Genomic DNA, 19,430 nt, shown 5'->3' on the forward strand with positions numbered 1-19,430 from the left:
CTATAGGAAATATAGCTAGAGATTATAATGGCAGTAGTATACCTACACAACTAAACACTAAGGTTATTAAATAACTAGAAAACACCCTATAATATGTTCTTCACCTATATAGCTTAACTAGCTAGCCTAAACATATAAAGCAGGAAACTAAACTAGGTATATCTAAAAGTATATAGATATAAAGCCTTTACTCGTATAAGTAACACCCTTTAAGGAAAATTATAACTCTAGTAACTAGACCTAAGATTATAGGTAGAATACCTAGTAGGATACTAATCCTTAAATATATATTAGATATAGATTCCTACTTTAGTAAAAGTTATTAGCATAAGAGATGTAATCTTTAAAAAGGATACTGTCTTTAGTAGCTAGACTTAGGACCTAATAGACAACCTTATGTACAGCACTCTTAAAGAGATAGCAACATAGACAAGAAGCGTAGAGCTTCTGCCTCTACCCTAAAATAAGGCTAAAATCTAGTTATTCTATAAGGATAATACTATTACACACTTAAATACTATAGAAGATTAACTAGGATATAATAATAGACAGAAAGCTAGACATATATATCTAAATCCTCCTCTAACTCTGCTACTAGTTGCGTTGTTAATAAACATGTTGTTATTATCCTAGTTAGTAAGAGGTAACAGCGAATTAGGAGTTAGCAGGTAGCACTAGTTAACTGCTAATTGGTTAAAATTAACGCTAGCGCAATCTTAAGGAACTTTATAAACTATCCTAAAGAAAGCTGTATTTATAGCTAGCATATAGGGCAGATGCATAGGCACATACTAGGGCAATAATATTAATAAGGCTAGGTTAAAATAAATGCTAATAAAAGGGCTTAAGCCTTATTAAAGCTAACTCCTACTAGAGCTAATGGCATAATTAAACCTAGAGGACCACCTGCTTCACAAATGGTTTAAAGAAGCTAAGCAAGAACACATTAGCAGCTATTAGAGCATAAAGTTATAGTCTAAAGTACCCCTAACAAAGACTAAGGTAGTAGGATACTAGATACTTAACTGTATATAGGTATACACATATAAGCTTAATAAGAACTACTACCTACTTAAATATAAGGCGCAACTAGTAGTCTAAGGTAACTAGTAACAAAACATTACTTCTAAAGATACCTACGCAGCAACACTAGCTAGCAGGTCCTTTAGAATGCTTATAGCAATTTTAGCAGCACATAACCTAGAACTGAAGTAGTTTAATGTTATAAACGCCTCTATTTATATATTAATTAACAGAGAGGTCTATATAAGAATGCTACGCAGGTATTAGAAACTAGGTACAGTTCTATAGCTACACAGGGCACTATATAGACTAAGAATCTCTCTACTCCTCTAGTAGAAGGAATTTACATCTACTCTAACAAGCTATAGATTTACAGTTGTTCCCTATAAACCCTGCTGCTTACTTAAGAATAGAGTTACTATCTTCTTCTATATAGACAATATTATTATAGCTTATTACCTAACTAGAAAACATAAGGCAGATAAGGCCCTTAGCTATATTACTAATAAATACGCTGTTACAGGAGGAAACAATCTGCAATAGTTCCTAGGAGTAGAGATAACCTAAGATTAAGACAACCTAAGGATCCTCCTCTTATAGGTGTTATACATTAACAAAATTAACTTTCTAGCAGATAAGACAGACATACAACATAACACACTAATATTAAGTATTAAGCTTCTACTAAATAAAGGGGAAGCTGCAGCATTAGAAATTAATAAATACTAGAGAAAGATTAGATCTCTCCTCTTTACTGCGGTTACTACTAGGCCTAACATTGCCTTTGCCATATCTAGGCTAGCACAGTTTCTAACTAACCCTAGACAGCAGCACTATAACACAGCAGATTAAGTACTATTATACCTATAACGAACGCAAGACCTATCCCTTACCTTTAGAGGCAACAGGCACCTAGTAGTTGCTAGTAATATATTATTTGCTAATAATACTCTTAACAGGAAGAGCTTCTAAGGATATACTATTAAACTATATAGAGGACTTATTACCTAGAGAGCTAATAAACAAGACATAGTTACTATATTAACAACTAAAGCAAAGCTACTTGCCCTAGCACAGGTAGCTAAGGAAGCTATCTTTATCTTATAACTATTATTAGAACTTAGCATACACCTCTTATAATTAACAATTACTATTTAATATAATAATACCTAGACTATCTAATTAATTAATAAGGCAGTCTTAAAACTCTAAACTAAACTACAACATATAGACATTTATAACTACTAGCTACAATAAGAGGTAAATAAAGGCACTATAACAGTAACCTATGTCCTATCCACTAACATGTTAGCTAACAGACTTATAAAGGCTCTGCCTATAAGCAAGTAGTTAACCTTCCCAAGGCAGCTAGGACTAGAGAAACATACTGAACGAAGAAAGCTAGCTAACACCTAGATAGAATTACTTAACTAAAAGCTCGCTAACCTAGAGGTACAATAAGAGCTAATTGTGTCCAGCTTTAAGGGGCCTTACAGCTAAGGGGGTGTGTTAGATAACCGACCTTGCCAAACCAAGTTAGGGGTTTTAGGGTTAACCTTAGTTAACTTAGGGGCTAGCGGCACACACACATAAAATCAGCCATTAAGACAGATAATTATCAATTAATCACCTTAATTATTATCTTTGCACATTAAGCATATTATCTAACATTAACACAGCTAGGGATGTGATTAGGGACTAACAGTATAGGTTATCTGCTACTACAATACACTAGATTATAATTCTAAAGAATTCTCTTACTTTAGCACAGATACAAGAGGGGGAGGAGGCAGCTTTAGATAAGCTAGATAATCTCTTTAAGGTACTAGCTTGTTCTAGTCTAGAAACAGAGGTTATAGAAGAAGAGTAACACAGTAGTAGTACTAAAGAAACTAGTCTATTAACTCTATCTTGGCAAGAACAGTAGCTGCAAAAGAGAGCAAGGCCACTATAGTATTAAGATACATAGTTCTGTAATAAATAGCTGTTATAAATAGAGAAAATCTAAGAATTCTGTCTTTTATTTAAATCTTTTAAAATTAAGTTCTATGTGTATACAGCATTTCTAAGTAGTATACTACTAAGTATGTTGTCTGTAGTATTATAGAAGATTACTTTACCCCTACCCTACCCCTACCTAACCTCTACCTAACCCCTACCTAACCCTACCCTACCTAACCTCTACCCCTACCCCTAGTCTGTGCGGACTGTACCCTACCCCTACCCCACGCTAGAGGTACCCCTACCCTACCCCTACCTAACAGCCGTGCAGACCCTACCCTACCCCTACCTCATGTGGACCCTACCCCTACCCTACCCCTACCTAACGTCCGTGCAGACCGTATCCAACCCCTACCCAACCCTGGGGTACCCTCTACCCTTTTGCCAGCGTAGGACAAGCTGCGTACAGAGATAGACCGACTACAGTCTAAAATAGCTAGGCTTTAAGCACAAACCTCTCTATATAAAGATAATTCTGTGCCTACTACTAAGTCCCCCTAACTAACTTAGAGATTTAGTTCTCTAAGCCCTGTTTTTACCCCTAGGCTTAGTAAACAAACTCTAAATATTAACAAATTAAGTAATAGCAAAGAACCTACCTTTAAACAGTGGCAAGCCTTAATTTACAACTAACTTAATATTAATTTAGATTACTATCCTATAGAGAGAGCTGATATAGCTCTAGTATAGGGATACACTCCTAGGCTTACTAAGGAATACCTTAAGCCCTAATACTTATCTTATAACTTAGATTATTTTTAGAACACTAAGGAAATAATTACGCTTCTCTACTCTTATTTTATTACTAGAAATAAGAAAGCTAAGAGTTAGGCTGTGTTTAACTGCCTATAAATAGGAAAGGATAATACATTTCTAACTTTTAAAGCACAATTCCTAAGTTCTACTATTTAGGGATAGGTACCTAAGTTAGGATAGTTTTACTACCTGTAGACAAAGATTACTCTAGCCCTCTAAAGTCTAAATCTAGGATTTAAAAGATAGTAGGATAACTTATTTAAACTTATAGTAAAGCACTTAACAGCGTATAATATAGAAAGAAAACAGAACCCTGTCTATACCCTACCTAACACTATCCTAACTTAGACCTAACCCTAAACAGCTAATATTTAGCCTTGTTCTAATAACCTACTTCTAAACTAACCTACCCCTAGCATTTAGAAGCCTTTAACACCTATTCTACCTCTACCTAGAACTACCTCCTAAGCTACACCTGTATAAGTGCTAACTCTAGGTAACTATTGCACCTATAGTAAGGCAGGTTATTTTACAAAAGATTGCACTAGTCCTTAAACTTAAGAAATCTAGGTAGATACTAAAGATTACGTTAATGCTAAAGAAGACTTTAAAGAGGACCTAATACCTAAGAGAAACAGTTCTGCCTAGGAGGATAACCTTACCTAGGCCTAAATCGATATAACCTATTTAACCTCTCCTTATCTTATTTGTTTAGTAGACCCTATTTTCTTGTTTCTTCTATTCTATTAAATTAAGGGCTAGGCGTATAACCTAACACCTTAGTTAACACTAGTGCCTAAGGATTTTTATTCCTAGACTCTAAAATTGCTTCTTAGTCGCTTTAGTGCTCAGGACTCCTATCTAAAAGCTACCCTTTAAGATTACTATAAAAGGATTCTAAGACTAAATTATAACTCTAGTAAGCTAGTATATACAGCTACACCTAATAATTAAGAGGCCTAAGATCTTTAACTACCTCTTTGTTATTGTTAACCTAGAATCTTAGGATTGTATTATTAGTATTAAATAGTTTAAATGTCTTAAGCTCTAGCTTAATATAGAACAGACTTAGCTTATATAGCTAGTAAAGTATCCTTATTTATATAACCCTGCCCCTCTATTATTAATAACCCTTAACTACCCTATATCTTAAGCTTATGTCTTACAGTACATATAACGCAGAGATTACTTATAGAATACAAAGGAGTATTATTAGAGCTAAAGCCTAAACTATTCTATCTATTAGATTAGAGGAAATTTACAATTACTAAAATCTAAAACCTTAGCAGTAGCCCAGACCTAAATGGCTGCTAACTTGCTTCTAACCTAAGCTGTTAATATTTTCATAACTTCTATAAACTCCTTTTACTTTTCTATTAAAAGACTATATAATAAATTCCTTACTACTAGTCTATATAAAATCAACTGCCTTATTAATAACTATCTTAACCTAGACAATCTAGAAAAAGCCTACCTCTTAAAAGAGCAATTGCTAGAGAAATACGCCTAATATGCTAATGTGTTTAGCAAAACAGAGTCTAAAACCCTTCTAGAACTCTACCCTTATAACTATAAAATTATCTTAGAAGAATAATTACTAAATCCCTACTTGCCCCTGTATAAGCAAAATCTTAAAGAACTTAAGGCTACTAAGATGTTTGTGCAAGATTAACTTAAGTACAGTTAGATTAAATATAGTTAAAGCCCTTTTATATTGCTAATACTTCATATGAATAAGCTAAATAGAAGCCTGCGCATTTGCGTTAACTACCGCAAACTTAACGCTCTTACTAGGAAAGACTCCTATCTAATACTGCGCATAGATAAGCTACCTACCTAACCTTTAATAGCTAAGATCTTTTCTAAGTTTAATATCTAGAACACCTTTAATAGAATTCATATAGACCCTGCGTTAGAAGAGTACACTATTTTTTATAGTTATTACAGCAGTTATAAGTATAAGGTTCTACTATTTAGATTATGTAATAGACTAGCTACAAACTAATAATATATAAATAATGTTCTTATTAAATACCTTAACAACTTCTATATTGCGTACCTAAATAACATCCTTATCTCCTCTAAAGACCTAGCTACACATAAGCGCCACGTTAAACTAGGATTAGAACATCTCTAATTAGCTGGACTACAAGTAGATATTAAGAAAAGCAAGTTCTACGTTACTTGTACCAAATACCTAGGTTATATCCTAACTAACAAAGGAATTCAAGTAGATTCTAAGAAAGTACAAGCCCTAGGAAATTAGATCCCTCCTACTACTATTACTAGGGCAAAGTTGTTCTTAGGCTTTACTAGGTTCTATTAACAATATGTACCTAAATTCTTATATATAGCTAAGCCCCTTATTACCGTATAAAGCCTAGTAAACCTATTTAAATAGACTACTTAATGCTAATCTAGTTTTAAAAGCTTAACAGAGGCACTATTATCTATACCTACTTTATGTTACTTTAACCCTAAGTATAATATAGAGATTAAAATTAATATATCTAATACAGTTGTTGTAGGAGTTATGTCCTGACAACACCTAAATAATAAATAGTACCTAGTTACTTTCTACAGCTAAGTACTCTCTAGTGCTAAGCTTAGCTAGGAGATATATAACAAGGAACTATTTACTATTTTATAAGCATTCTACAAGTAGAGATCTAAACTTACCTCTACTACAAAACAGATCTGTGTCTACTCTAACTATTAATCCTTAGAATATTTTATAACTACTAAAGTTCTAAACGCTTAATAAGCACAATAGGCAGAAGCCCTTGCTCTGTCTAACTTCTGGATTAAATATACCTTAGGAAAGAACAATAAGCATGCTAATATCCTTAGTTAATAAGAGCAAAATCTAGTAAACCTTAAATCTGCCTAGAAAGATAACTAATCCTAAGTACTGTTAGGACTACAGCAGTTACGCAAACAGATTAATTCTAATTTAGCTTAGAAATACCTAGCTAAAACTAACCTAGCTGTATCGACTATCTAATTAATATAACCCGTTATAGACCTAGATTTGCTTAAATTAATCTAAGCCCTTATTAAAGAAAATTAGAAATCCTTTAAGTAAGAACGCTTGTCTCTAGTATCGCCATATCAGATCTATAACAGACTCCTACTCTATTAGGATTAATTATATATACTAGCTAACTCTACCTTATACACCTGCCTAATTAGAGAGGCCTATAACTAACTATTAACTGCTTATCCTAGTGCGAAGAAGACTTATTAAATACTGTTACAACAATACTACTAGAAGGGGATAAGTGCTACTTGTAAACAATATGTCCAGAATTGCATTTATTATTTTTAAGGTTACTAAAAACAGACCTAACTCTACAGATACTCACATCCCTTGCTAATACCTAACAAACTAATACAACATCTATGTATTAACTTTAAAGACTTCCCTAATGATAAATCAGGCTATAACTAGATTATAGTTATTATTAATTACTTAACTAAATAAGCTATAGTAATACTGTGGTATAAAACAATAACAGCACGTAGGATAGTAAACTTGTTTACATAATAGGTATAAGAATTTAGACACACCCCTAAAAATATTGTAAGTAACTAAGGACTATAATTTATATTAACCTTCTAGTTAGAATTCTGGTAAATTATAGGCGTAAAGATTAAACTATCTACAGCCTATAGTAAGAAAACTAATAGCTAAACAGAAATTCTTAATAAGTATATAGATTAGCAACTTTGCCTATTTATTTTATACTACTAAGATAACTAGTCTAAACTCCTCCTAATTATTAACTGTGCCTAGCTTACTCTGCTACATTCCTTAATTAGAATATTGCCTTACTAAGCTATCTATAGTAGTAAGCCTAAACAGAGTTAAGATAAGAATAGGGCTAATTTAGGAACAAACCTAGTTAAGAAACTTAATTATAAGGATGCCTTAGTATTAGCTACCTGCATGCATAACCCCTAGGAGGTAGCTAAAGAAAATATAGAGAACGCTTAAGACTATATACGCTCTATAGTTAAAAGCTACTATTACCCTATAAACTAGACTATTAGTAACAAAGTGTATCTTTCTACCTAGAAATTAAAAATAGAGCAACTAAGCTAGAAGCTATCTAACAAGTAGGAAGGTCCCTTTAAGGTCCTAGAGTAGGTAGGTTACTTGTATTATTTAAAACTTCTACTAGGCTTAAAAATATATAATGTGTTTACACTAAACGTCTTATATAAGGATCTAAATAACCCCTTACCTAGACAAGAGGCCCTAAAACCTACAGGTATCCCTATCTAAGGCGTAGAAGAATAGGAAGTTTAAGAAATTTTAGCTAGTAAGATTATCTGCTAAAAGTTTAAGTACTGTGTAAGGTAGGTTAGCTATAACCTAGACCTAACCTAGTATCCTGCAGAGAACTTTACAGGAGCTCTATATAAGCTAAGGTTATACCACAACAAGTACCCTAATTAACCTAGGCCTCTAAAGGCACTAACTAAGTAGATTCAAGTATAGAAAGAAGGCTAGGAGATTTAGTAAGCATAAAGACATCTTAATTTAGAAAAAGACAAAGGAAATCTATTAAATCTAAAACGCCTCTAACTGCGTTGTACATTAGAAAGACAAAGGAAAAAGAATAAAAAAGAAAAAGAACCTTCTTTACTATATAAATAAGGAAACCCTCTTATAGGTCCTTAATGTTACTTATAATAGAGTTACTGTTAGCTAGGATATCTAGCTTATTAGCACTACCCTTCTTCTTAGGAGATAGAGCAGGTGCTGGCTTTGCTAACACCTCTCTAACTCTAGTACCTTAACAGACCATCTCTTGTCGCAGCTTAACTACCTCCCTAGTCAACACCCCTACATTCTCTACTAACTTTGCCTTCCTCCTCCTCTCTAATACTCCTTCCTTAGTTAGGCTAATATAGTACTAGTGTAGCATTATGTTAGTAGTAGAGATTTCTTTAAGCTAGGTAGTTGCTACCTGTACTATACTTGCTAGATTCTTTACTAACTCTATAACAATACGCTAGGCATCCTACCTTAACTCTACTACCTCTACCGCTAACTCTGTATCCTCTCTCTCTTCCCTTACCTCTTACCTCTACGTAGTAAGGTTGCCTAAAAAAGTTATGTATTCTAGACTAGCGTAAACTAGAACATAAAAATTGTTAGTATTAGGTAAAAATAGGGAAAGATTATACTTACTAGGTAATACTTCTTATATTTTAGTGTGTAATAAGCATACTTAGATAATAACGCCTTAAGAAAGCTGTAATTAACTTCTCTTCCCCTTATAAAGGTGTAAACTAAATAAATACAGATAACCCTGTAGGCCTCTACAAGAGCTCTAGGCAGGACTAGTATTAGTATAGTAACTAAGTAATAAAACCTATAATTATTTTAGAAAGAATATAAGGTAGTGTAGCAGGTATGCTTATAGCAAGAAATAGTGTCTATTAGAGTAAGGAAAGGTGTAGGAATAGTCTGTTTATATACATACGTGACGCGCCTAGATAATAATAACAATAATAAACAGATAGCATACTAAACAACAAAGGTAATAGCTTAGTTTTCCCTTAAAATTAGGCAACAATATTGTAGGCAAGAAAGAGTAATCTTTACCTTAGATAAAAATATTAACATAAAATTAAAATAACATAATAGTAAGCTACTAATACCTTGAAATAACGCTAAATAGGTATAATCCTGCTAGAGGACATTAATATAGATTTTTATGCGTATTAGGACAATCTGCCTATAAAAGGGGGGGGGGGTAGTGTAACACACTAGTTACCTAAAGCCTTGTCTAATTCCTCTCTAACTTATTACTAGCTTTGTGCTGTTACATCTGTGTCCACCCCACACCCTAGGCCAGCACTCTAATTCTTCCTAACTCTAATAAGGTATAAAAGGCACAAGGTCAATAGGTATAGAGAGCTAGTTTTTAAGTATTCTTTTAGATAAGACCTATAGGAATAGAACAATTCTCTGTGTAAACTATCCTAGTGCTCCCATACACCTCGTAGCGGTTACCCACATCTATTAGAGACTTCTATCATCCTGCGTCGTTACAGTCTTGTAGTCTTAACGCTACTTCTTTTTTGCTTAGCTTGCTTAAGGTCACTAGCTTTAGAGAATTCTACCCTAGGCTTGCTGACGCAGAAACGTGCGGATAATAAGGGCTTATAACTGTGGAAGCAAAAGACTAGCCTCTTGCTCCGCAAATAAGTAGGTATTTACTGCGACATTTCCACTCTGTCCGTAATCGTCACCCGTAACTACGAAAATTTTCCAACTGTTAAGACAACTTCTATCCTATAGATTCCTGATGTCCAAGTCTTTATTTATACTTCTTAATTGTCTAGATTATTACCTATGCCTAATTTCACGTATAGGCATCAGAATAGCATCTACTATCTTAAGCAAATCTAGTTGTGTATACATTTAACAGGAGGTGCTTTAGAAGCGCAAAGATCCTAGATTAAACATTTTTAAAGCTGAGTACGTTATACAGACCTTACACCTAGAGTTTCGCTTAACAATAGTTAATTTAGATCTTATAACTAGTCTTTCCTGTTCCAGCGCGTGCCCAAATTATTCTATGACCTGTCCTTACGCCTCGTAGCTGATTTTCCTGAGTCTCGTCGGCTTCGCATGCATGTTGATCTCAATGAGGACGAAAACGTCCTAATCTATCCGTAATACCAACTCACCCTGCTTGGACTGCTTCAGGAAGATTCGAAAATCTCTGATGCAGCACGGAAGAAAAAATTGCGGCAGACAGGAGAAGCCATACAAGAACTACATAGCAAGGGCTGGATCCATATTGGTACGATCACCAGTCCAAATTTGATCTTCCATTTACAAGATCCTAACTGACAATCAATCTTGGCAGAAGTCAAGCCTGACAACATACTGGTCAACTAGACTAGCGACGAAGAGGGTACTAAAACAATCACCAACGTCGCTCTAGGTGACTTTGATATCGCTGTTAAGTTAGAAACAGGAGTGCTGCTTTAGACTAGTTATATAGTAGGGAACGCTATATAGCGCAGTCTAGAAGGACAGACTAGGAGAGGTTTGTCTAAAGCATTAGATGTTTACTTATTTAGACTAGTTATAAGATATCCTATACTATTTTTATAGGTATTATTAAAGGAACTTATGCTAAGCGTTCACGCAGTGCATATATACCCTCAGGGCTAGGGAAGTGCTACTCGTTAGCAATTATCAGGACCTCGTCAAGCTTGGCATAAGCCCAGAGCAAGAAATTTCAACGCAACACTTCTCTTACTTTAGATCAGCAAACAAGGGCCTTCTCAACTACATTGCTAGCGAGAAATAGATAAAAGCTCTCGAATTGGCATCTCAAATGGCTGAGTTGGCGGTGCAAGACCAGGCAGAAATGAGCTTCGAGGTGTGGGGACAAGAGCTGGGTTCCGAGGCACAGAAGATGATATCTGGAATGACGAAACCTGACCCGACGGCTAGGTCAACGATAGACCAGGTTATGGCGCATCCGTGGTGGCAGGAGGCTGTTTGACGGACAGCTGAGGTCGCGAGGTCGCGAGGACCAGCCCAGCAACCCACAAAGCTCCCCCACGTGGCTAGCCGTCTCAAACCCGGCGCTGCAGACATACCAGTGGTGATATCGTAGTAGATGATTGTTCCAGTCAAAAGGTCCTGCGCACTGGGGCACTGCCAAGTCGTTCTCCTTGACCAACTCTGGAATTGAACACAATGACTCGACGTGTAGCTCGTCTTTCGATCCGTGCAGCTCTAACCGTTGCGGTTCGCTTTTGCACCACAGCTATGTGCGTGATAAAGTGAGCGGTGGGACGAGCGAGGAGATAAGTGTATTAGCGCCGTACTAAGAAACGCTACAACAGCTATGAAAAGTAAAAAGGTATAACTATACCTGTAAGTGTAGATCTAATTCCAAATATAAGCTCCTATAGATGAGATGATTAACAAAACAACAGACTAAACGCTGTGTTGTGGCAGTATTGCTTTGTAACGAAGAAAAGTGTATCTGCAGTTATGCGTGTAGTCAGGTAAAGAGGAGAATAAGTGAGGTTAGTGTATTGGTGCTGCACTAAGAAACGCTACAGTGGCTACAGAAAGCAAAAAGGTATCCGCCTGCAAGCCCAATCCCAGATCCAATCCCAAACGCCAGTCCCCGCAGGTAAGATGATTGATAGAATGATAAGCCAAACGCCGTGTCGTGGCAGCGTTACCTCGTGACGAAAATGAAGCGTGTTGGAGTGCAGCAGATGGAGAAAGAAGGCTATAACGCTTCACTTGGAGTCGAAAGAGGTTGTAATGTTGGTTCGGTGGCGGATGTGACGTGCTCTTCCTCTTCTGGTGATGTGCTTGTTGCAACTGCTGTGTAGGTCTTGGTTTCGGTATTCGCAGCAACCACCACTGGCTCGTCAACTGCAGGTACTGATTCAACCACTCTCGGCCTCTTCACGGGATCTACATTCTCGGACGCCGAGTCGACATCCACTTCCTTGGACAGCCGCGAGGGCCGCCTGATCCCAGTATCAACCGTCACGTACGAGCTCGCATCGCAGCCGGCGCCGTAGAAGTCGCTCGGCGGCAGGTCACCAAGTGGCCTGCGGTCTTCATCCATGGCGTCCTGGGTGAGCTTGCGCAGGCGGGGGCGCTTTACGGGCTCTTCAATCTCGGTCTCCTCGCCGTCGTCGATGGTGCTTGCAGACGCTGTCCGGGGTTGTGACAAAGAAAACTCAGGCGGCGGGACGTTCTCTTTCCCCCTGAGGAGGTCCTCGTTCTTCGCCTTGGTCTCGGCGTCGTCGTCGGAGCTGATGTCGAGGACGGAGGCGGAGTGTTCCATCAAGTTGGCGGCTTCCTGCTCGGGCGAGTCCTCGTGGATGTCGAAGAACCAGCCGTTGGGCATGGACTCGTCGAGCGACGAGGCTGGCCGGGGGGCAGGAGTCGGTGTCGCGGCGACAGTGGCGGTGACGGTGGCGGTGGGGATAGATTTGGGGGTGTAGTTTGAGAGGGTGCCGGTGAGAGCAGCATCAATGGAGAAGGGCAGGGCGCTCTGAGAGAAAGAAGGCGGGTCCACGCGACGGTAGGGAGAGGTAGAGGCGCGGCGCTTGGAGACGGCGTGGAGGCGCTTGTTCTTGGGCGATCCGCGGCTGTGGGTGATGGGCGTCGACTTGGCACTGTTTGGGGACGAGAGGGACTTGCGGATGTAGGGCATGGAGGGGGCGGGCTTGGCGGTGAGAGAGACGCTGGGCCTGGCGGGTGGGGCGACCATGGAGAAGCGGGCGGGCTTGACGAAGCCATGGCTGCTGGTGCGGGACTTCTTGGTGGGCGAGGTGAGGGCAGCCGGATCCGCGTTCTCGCAGTCGTCGTCCTCGAAGATTTCCGGTTCGCGCTGGCGCTTGCTGGTCGAGGATGCGGCGCTGGGCTTCAGTGGGCAGGCAAACGTGGGCGCGCTAGGCGACAGGGCTGCGCAACGCGTTCAGTAACCACAAAGCACGAGGGCTCGACCGGCGAGGTGTCTTACCGTTCTGCCTGTTCTTGGAGCTGCCGAGCGCCTGCAGACGCGGCGTGCTGATTTCGCCAAACGGCTGGCGCGCAAGAGTCGCCATTTCGCCTGACAAGGGATGGGACGGTTTTGGGTAATGAGAGGTCGCGTCGAGCTGCGCGACGCGGTGGTGGTGGAGGCAGTGAAGGTGGGAGGTGGTTGAGGCAGTCAAGTCGAGGCAGTCAAGGTGAGAGGTGGTCGAGTCAGTCAAGGTCGGAGGTAGTCGAGGTAGTCAAGGTTGTCGAGCTGACGGTACACGACAAGCGGGGTCGGACGTGTATCGCGAATCGGCGGCTACCAGAAGCCAGCGGTCGTCCAAGCAACAACAACAACAACAACAACAACAACGGGAGATGTTCGCTGCAAGTCCAAGTCGCAACAACAGAGACGCAAAAAAGACAATCAAGGGCTCAGGAACAGCGAACAGGAGAGGAAGACCAGAAATCAAGTCAAGCGGGCACACGCTCCTAATCAATGGCCTGGCGACGCGTTCCTCTTGCGTCTAGCGCGACACCTGTTCGCCCCAAGTCGCGTCCTGGAGCGCTCCACCCGCAGGCAGGACGATGCAGGACAGGCAGGGCAGGGCAGGGCAGGGCGAGCACACGGCGCTAGCACAGGGATTCCGGCACCCGAAACCTTGCTTTGCACCACGCCACTCTGCATGCAGCGCCCAACGACTGGCCGTGCGCTGTCCACGCCTGCCAGCCCTCGCCTCGTGCATGCGCGGTAGTGGATGTGGTTCATGCTGCGCGCGAACGCGCTCGTGGTGCGAAACTTCACGTCGCGCTACTCCTGTCATCGTGAGAGGTCTGGAGGCGTGGAGACGGCGCGAGTCATTGCAGGTCTGGAGACGGGGGGCGAAAGCGCGAGTATCTGGTGGACATACACAGTACATGCATAGTATAGTGCTGTGTATACACCGCTGCATGTGGCTGGGTGGCGGGGTGGCTGGGTGGCTGGGCGAGTCGAGATAGATATGTGGGGCGTCCGTTCCCTTGACTGTCGCGACTGTCGCGTCGAAGCGCTCCCCGGACGCGTTTTCGTCTAGACGGGTAACGCATCTCTTACATGGAGCTGTTCAGCGCAGTACAATCGTCACGTCCCCAGACTCTACTACTGCTCTCCATGGCTGTGTGGGATGCGTGATGCGTACGTGACACGATGCGGGTAGATCATCCTTATCCTTTTCTCCTCAGCCCCCCTTGCGCCTACGGACCGAGCCTTTTGATGTACGTGCCTCCTTTCATTCCTCCTACCCCGGATTCGAGACGCCTCTTTGACGTCCTTCATGTCCGCCACGTCCGTCGTCCGCCATGCTATGCTGTGCTATGCTGGGTTGTGAGGTCATGTCATGTCATGTCACGTCATGTGACGTCCTGTCATGTGACCCGACTTCTTTTCTCGTTCACAAAGCAGATGCGTGTGTTATGTTGGCTTCGTCGTGTCTGTCCGTCCGCGTTTTGGAGTCGCGCGTTGTGAGCTCCATGTACGCGTGCCTGACTATTTCCTTTCGCGGCGGGTCTTGCTGCTGGATTGGCTGGTGTCCCGGTTCGGTTGAGCGTGTCTGTTGGGTCTGTTGGGTCTGCTCCTTTTGCGCAGTCTCTCGCTGTCCTGACTACCTGGCCAGCTGCGGTCACTCACACTCCCCACCACGCTGACCTCGCTCGCCGTCTTGCGCCGCTCGAAGCCGTCCCAACTTTCCTTATCGTCTTTGTCGTCGCAGTCGGAGTCAGAGCCCCAGCCGGGATTGGGTGCGCTCTTGCTGCCGCCCCATCCTACATCGCTGCCGTCGCTGGAGCGTCCAGCATTTCGATCGCTGGTTGGAAAGTTCGCTGGAGATCTTGACGTCCTTTTTGTGTTCGTGGGTGGTGTTTGAGGGACCGATGTACTGGCCCAGGTGATCGCGTGCGGCACGGTGGGAGACGTAGCCCTGGGAGATACCGTGCGTGAAGGCCAGCCACTCAGGCCGCGTGTCATCAGAAAGGCTGTTGGTGAAGCCGGGGACGAGATCGTGACTGTATCGTTGTGACTGTAGGCGAGTTTTGGCTCAGCGACAGGTGGGAGATGCTCGTGCTGTGCTCCCACCATTGCCGCCCATCCCTCGCCACGATCTGATCTCCTCGTCGACGACAGCGCCTCAACGCCACTCCCAACCCTAACCCACCTCTTCCTCCCGGCAACGTCATCACCCCCAACACCATGCACCCCAGAATCAAACTCTCCCTCCGCATCAACAACAATCACCCGCCCCAGCTCCCCCCGAATAACAAACGTGCCCCACTTCACCGGCGCCTGCACCTTCACCACCCCCATCCTCTCCCTCTCCGCTTCGTCTTCCAGACCTCGAACTTGCACGTCCCCCACACGTCTCAATCGCGCTAAACTGCGCCGCACATCCCCTGCCACGGCTCTGGCGACATGCTCGTTCCACGCCGCGGGTGCAGTGCCCTTGTGCGCGCTTCGGGGGGTGTACAAGGAGGGATTGGTGAGGCCGAAACCGCGAGCTGTTGGTGCGGGGAGGAGGTCGATGCCGTCGTCGATGTAGCTGCCGGTGTAGGTGGAGGTGGTGGGTGAGGTGGACATGAGAGGGTGGGGGGAGGGAAGGCGGTGGGGGAGAGTGGGCGTGCCGTCGGTGTAGGAGGGAGGTCCGAGGGTGGATGCTGAGGACATTGTGGTAGTGCTGTGGTGCGGTGGTGCGGTGGTGCGGTGGTGTGGTGGTGGGATGGTGATGAGGTGTGGTGGTGGGATGGTGATGAGATGGGGAGGTGGGAAAGTGTACGATGGGTTGAGAAAAAAAGGTGGGAGGGGAGAAGTGGAGGTGAAAGGTAGAGGGTAAAGGGGGTCCGGCGCTGAGATGGAGAACGAAGACCGTGATAGAATGCCAACGCTAGGACATGGTGATTGAACAAACAAAATATTACCGTAATTCTTGCTTCCATGCAAAGGTTCACAACTTGGCCTTCTCCTTCTTCTTGGCCTCTTCCCAGCTCAGCTGCACCCTCCGCATGTTCCACCAACTCCACAGCCCGCTGACCAGCCCCAGCGGCGGCAGCAGCCACAGCAGCTTCGCCCACCACCACGGACTGCGCCTGCGCACATCGTCCATGACCCTCTTGACCTCTCGCTCCAGATGCGCTTTGTCGCCGTCATTCCACACGACGACGCCCCTGCCCTCCCCGCGCCTCAAGCACCGCTCGGCCTTTTCCCTGATGTCGCCCTGGCTCATGACGCGGTTCCGCGCGTCCTCCTCGGTGAGATGTGCATCGCGCGCCCGCAGCCGCTGAATCTGGATCGCGGGGTCGCTGACGCCGACTACGACGATGCTGCCGCAGTAGCGCTCCCACCCGCTCTCGAACAGCAGCGGCACGTCGAGCACCACGGCCCAGTGCCCGCGCAGATACGCCCACACCATCTGCTTGTACATCTCGCGCCGCACCGCGGGGTGCACGATGCTGTTGAGCACTTTGCGGTCCGCGGCTTTGTCGGGCGAGCTGCCGAAGACGCGGCGGCCAAGCGCGGGGCGGTTCAGCGGGCGGCCGCGCGGTGTCGCATGGGCGTCTGTGGCGGGGAGGAGGAGGTCGGGGGTTGTAGGCAGGAAGTGCGAGACGATGGCGTTGTAGCCCGCGGTCCCTGGCTCGACGACCTGGCGCGCGATCAGGTCGGCGTCGATGATGGGGAGCGAGTAGGGCGCCTGGCGGAGCAGCGACGAGACGGTCGATTTGCCCGTGGCGATGGAGCCTGTGAGACCGAGGAGCAGCATTGTGGGCGATCAGCGGTCGGGTGAAGAGCCTCAGAGGGATGGAGTCGGGTGAAGAGCCTCAGAGGGATGGAGTCGGGTGAAGAGCCTCAGAGGGATGGAGTCGGGTGAAGAGCCTCAGAGGGATGGAGTCGGGTGGAGAGCCTCAGAGGGATGGAGGGCGGTCGATCGCTATCCGGCTATGCTGGGTAAGAGGGAGCTTGCATGCATGAGACGACACGAGAGTGACGACGAATGCGGGGAGCTGGAGCTTGAGCTTGGACCTGTACCTCGGCCGTTGTCGTGCGTGCACCACGAAGACAGCTACCATGCAACACGGCGAGTCTGAAGATTGCGGCATGCATTGAAATCTATCGCGGGAATTGGAGATGGAGCTGACGCTGCTCTGGGATATCCGTTTTGTGCGCCCAACGCCCTCGAGTGCTCGATGCTGAACCGTGTCACTACACTGTCACAACCCTGTCACAACCCTGTCACAACCCTGTCACAACACATCACTTCGCGCAGCTCTGCGTGTTCACCACAACCGTGGCTGGACTTGTCCTACGCCTGCTCAGCCCCAGGTCGCGGGGATTTACGAGGCCGTCCCCTCCCCCGCCTGACAGGTTGAGGAGCCGACGCTGCTGCCGCTTCACCCAAGCTGTCGTTGCTGTCCTCGGTCTGCAATCGCACGTCAGCCATGCGAAATCGGACACTTCACAATTCTAGTCTGAAACCTCTCCGTGGTGGACCGTCTTCTGCACAGGCTCGACGAGCTTGCGCGCAGGACGGAAGATCTGCAGCTGGTTGTCTTCGGCGGCCCCCATCATGACCCACGGGTCGTTCTTGTTCCAGTCAAAGTCGCAGATTCGGTTGGTGAAGCCGCCGTGCATGTAGAGGCTGGTGGTGTTAGAATCCTTCTTTAGCATGCAAGCAGAAACAAAGCTTACAGTTCGGGCGGTCCATCCTCGGCCTCCTCCTCGGTCTGCTCGTCTCCAATCTTGCTCGTGTCCCAGAGCAGGATGCGGCGATCATAGCTGGAACTTGCGAGGATGGCGGCGTCCTGGGGGTGCCATTGCAGGCCAATGACGTCGCTGCGATGGCCCTGGAGGCTGTGCAGAGGCTTCTCGAAGTTGCGAAGATCCCATATGCCAATCGTCTTGTCTGCAGAGCCCGTCGCCAGCAGCGAGTCAAACTCGGGGTGGAAGGCAATGCTGTTGACGGCGTCAGCGTGGGCCACCTTCCTCCACAGCGCCGTCTTGTGAGTCTCCATGCGCGTGTCGATGACCTGCCATGTGAGGTCGTCGGAGGCGGAGCCGATGAGGAAGTTGTGAATGGGGTGGTACTGCACGTCGTTGACCACGGCGCTGTGGATGGTGTACGAGGCGGTCGGGGCGATGGTCTTGTTGGATTTGGAGAAGCCGCTCTTGATGTCCCACGTCTTGACCGTCGTGTCTTCGCCGCCGGTGGCCAGGTGGCCCTCGTGGAAGGGGCTCCAGCTCATGGCAAAACCCTCCTTCTCGTGGCCCACCAGCTCGGCCTCGAACTGGACGGCGTCGCCCTTGGGCTGCAGGGGGTGTTTTGTGCGGTCGAAGATGAGGGCGCGACCGTCTGTGCACAGCGTGGCGATGATGTCTGGGTTCTGGGGCTGGTAGCGCGCCTTGTTGACTTCGCCCGGGTGGTTGATCTTCTGCACGACCTTGAAGTCGAACGGGCGTTTCGCATGGCCATGGCCGCCAACCTCATCGCGGTCCTGGCCGAGCTCAGACAGCTCGGGGGTGCGGAAGTCGGGGATCTCGCAGTGGGCGATCTGGAGGTAGTTCTGCGCCTGGTTCGATGTGTGTGTGCCCAGGATGACGCGGTGCTGGCTCATGCTGGTGCCCTCGACGCTGCTGTCGTTAGCATCCTCTCCTCTTCACGTCTCGATGCGGAGCCAAACCCACGGCTTCTTGTCAGGCAGCCACTGCGTCGTGAGCGTGGGCCATTCCAGCGCGCGCCCATAAAGCATGTCGTAGAGGAAGACCGAGTTCTTCTTCCAGATCTTGTACTCTTCGTTGATGATCTTGTGCTCGGCCTCGTCCTGCTGGTCCTCATTCCCCCGCGAGCTGGGTTCTTCGCTCATTGTCTCGTCCATGGTGTGTGCGCAGGTATGCGATATGTCGTGTGGTGTGCTGTGGTGTGTTGTGTTGTGCTGTGTTGTGTTGTGCTGTGTTGTGCTGTGCTGTGTTGTGCTGTGCTGTGTTGTGCTGTGCTGTGTTGTGCTGTGTTGTGCTATGCTGTGCTGTGCTGTGCTGTGGTGAAGGCAAGTCGCTACCAATGCTTGAGCTCGCAGAAGTGGTGGTGCCAGAGCGCGTCTCGCG

At 45.1% G+C, this 19,430-nt stretch overlaps 4 protein-coding genes across 4 annotated transcripts, besides 27 other annotated features; all 4 read right to left on the minus strand.

Annotated features, from left to right (window-relative positions):
* Positions 1-2,694: part of a mobile genetic element that runs on past the window's edge.
* Positions 1-2,704: part of a mobile genetic element that runs on past the window's edge.
* Positions 2,161-2,214: a tandem repeat.
* Positions 2,531-2,694: a long terminal repeat.
* Positions 2,695-2,698: a direct repeat.
* A 180-nt stretch (positions 2,705-2,884) lies between the features above and the next one.
* Positions 2,885-3,034: a dispersed repeat.
* Positions 3,035-3,149: 115 nt separating this feature from the next.
* Positions 3,150-3,258: a dispersed repeat.
* Positions 3,259-3,260: 2 nt separating this feature from the next.
* Positions 3,261-3,347: a tandem repeat.
* Positions 3,348-3,428: 81 nt separating this feature from the next.
* Positions 3,429-3,811: a dispersed repeat.
* Positions 3,812-5,641: a mobile genetic element.
* Positions 5,642-5,719: 78 nt separating this feature from the next.
* Positions 5,720-5,784: a mobile genetic element.
* A 602-nt stretch (positions 5,785-6,386) lies between these two features.
* Positions 6,387-6,608: a mobile genetic element.
* A 1,779-nt stretch (positions 6,609-8,387) lies between these two features.
* Positions 8,388-8,422: a tandem repeat.
* Positions 8,423-8,610: 188 nt separating this feature from the next.
* Positions 8,611-8,795: a mobile genetic element.
* Positions 8,796-8,814: 19 nt separating this feature from the next.
* Positions 8,815-8,878: a tandem repeat.
* Positions 8,879-9,288: 410 nt separating this feature from the next.
* Positions 9,289-9,307: a tandem repeat.
* Positions 9,308-9,789: 482 nt separating this feature from the next.
* Positions 9,790-9,848: a dispersed repeat.
* A 2,069-nt stretch (positions 9,849-11,917) lies between these two features.
* Positions 11,918-11,955: a tandem repeat.
* Positions 11,956-12,062: 107 nt separating this feature from the next.
* EKO05_0009871 (uncharacterized protein) lies at positions 12,063-13,398 on the minus strand (the record flags this gene model as incomplete). The annotated part of the gene is made up of 2 exons (XM_038942862.1): positions 12,063-13,255; positions 13,314-13,398. 2 exons carry the CDS (start codon positions 13,396-13,398, stop codon positions 12,063-12,065), a joined length of 1,278 nt encoding a protein of 425 aa, XP_038794430.1.
* Positions 12,723-12,772: a tandem repeat.
* Positions 13,399-13,654: 256 nt separating the features above from the next.
* Positions 13,655-13,682: a tandem repeat.
* A 203-nt stretch (positions 13,683-13,885) lies between these two features.
* Positions 13,886-13,930: a tandem repeat.
* A 332-nt stretch (positions 13,931-14,262) lies between these two features.
* Positions 14,263-14,295: a tandem repeat.
* A 353-nt stretch (positions 14,296-14,648) lies between these two features.
* Positions 14,649-14,675: a tandem repeat.
* Positions 14,672-14,719: a tandem repeat.
* Positions 14,720-14,834: 115 nt separating this feature from the next.
* On the minus strand, positions 14,835-16,004 carry EKO05_0009872 (uncharacterized protein; the record flags this gene model as incomplete). The annotated part of the gene is made up of 1 exon (XM_038946951.1): positions 14,835-16,004. The coding sequence occupies one exon, from the start codon at positions 16,002-16,004 to the stop codon at positions 14,835-14,837; it is 1,170 nt and encodes a 389-aa protein (XP_038794431.1).
* Positions 16,005-16,011: 7 nt separating this feature from the next.
* Positions 16,012-16,054: a tandem repeat.
* Positions 16,055-16,281: 227 nt separating this feature from the next.
* EKO05_0009873 (Dephospho-CoA kinase) lies at positions 16,282-17,094 on the minus strand (the record flags this gene model as incomplete). Its single annotated transcript, XM_038946952.1, has 1 exon — positions 16,282-17,094. One exon carries the CDS (start codon positions 17,092-17,094, stop codon positions 16,282-16,284), a length of 813 nt encoding a protein of 270 aa, XP_038794432.1.
* Positions 16,354-16,399: a tandem repeat.
* A 701-nt stretch (positions 17,095-17,795) lies between the features above and the next one.
* On the minus strand, positions 17,796-19,204 carry EKO05_0009874 (Histone acetyltransferase type B subunit 2; the record flags this gene model as incomplete). Its single annotated transcript, XM_038942871.1, has 3 exons — positions 17,796-17,970; positions 18,021-18,959; positions 19,014-19,204. The coding sequence occupies 3 exons, from the start codon at positions 19,202-19,204 to the stop codon at positions 17,796-17,798; spliced, it is 1,305 nt and encodes a 434-aa protein (XP_038794433.1).
* A 28-nt stretch (positions 19,205-19,232) lies between these two features.
* Positions 19,233-19,366: a tandem repeat.
* Positions 19,367-19,430: the final 64 nt, after the last annotated feature.

Source organism: Ascochyta rabiei, chromosome 18 (assembly GCF_004011695.2).
Source record: "Ascochyta rabiei chromosome 18, complete sequence".
NCBI classification, from domain to species: Eukaryota; Fungi; Ascomycota; class Dothideomycetes; order Pleosporales; family Didymellaceae; genus Ascochyta; species Ascochyta rabiei.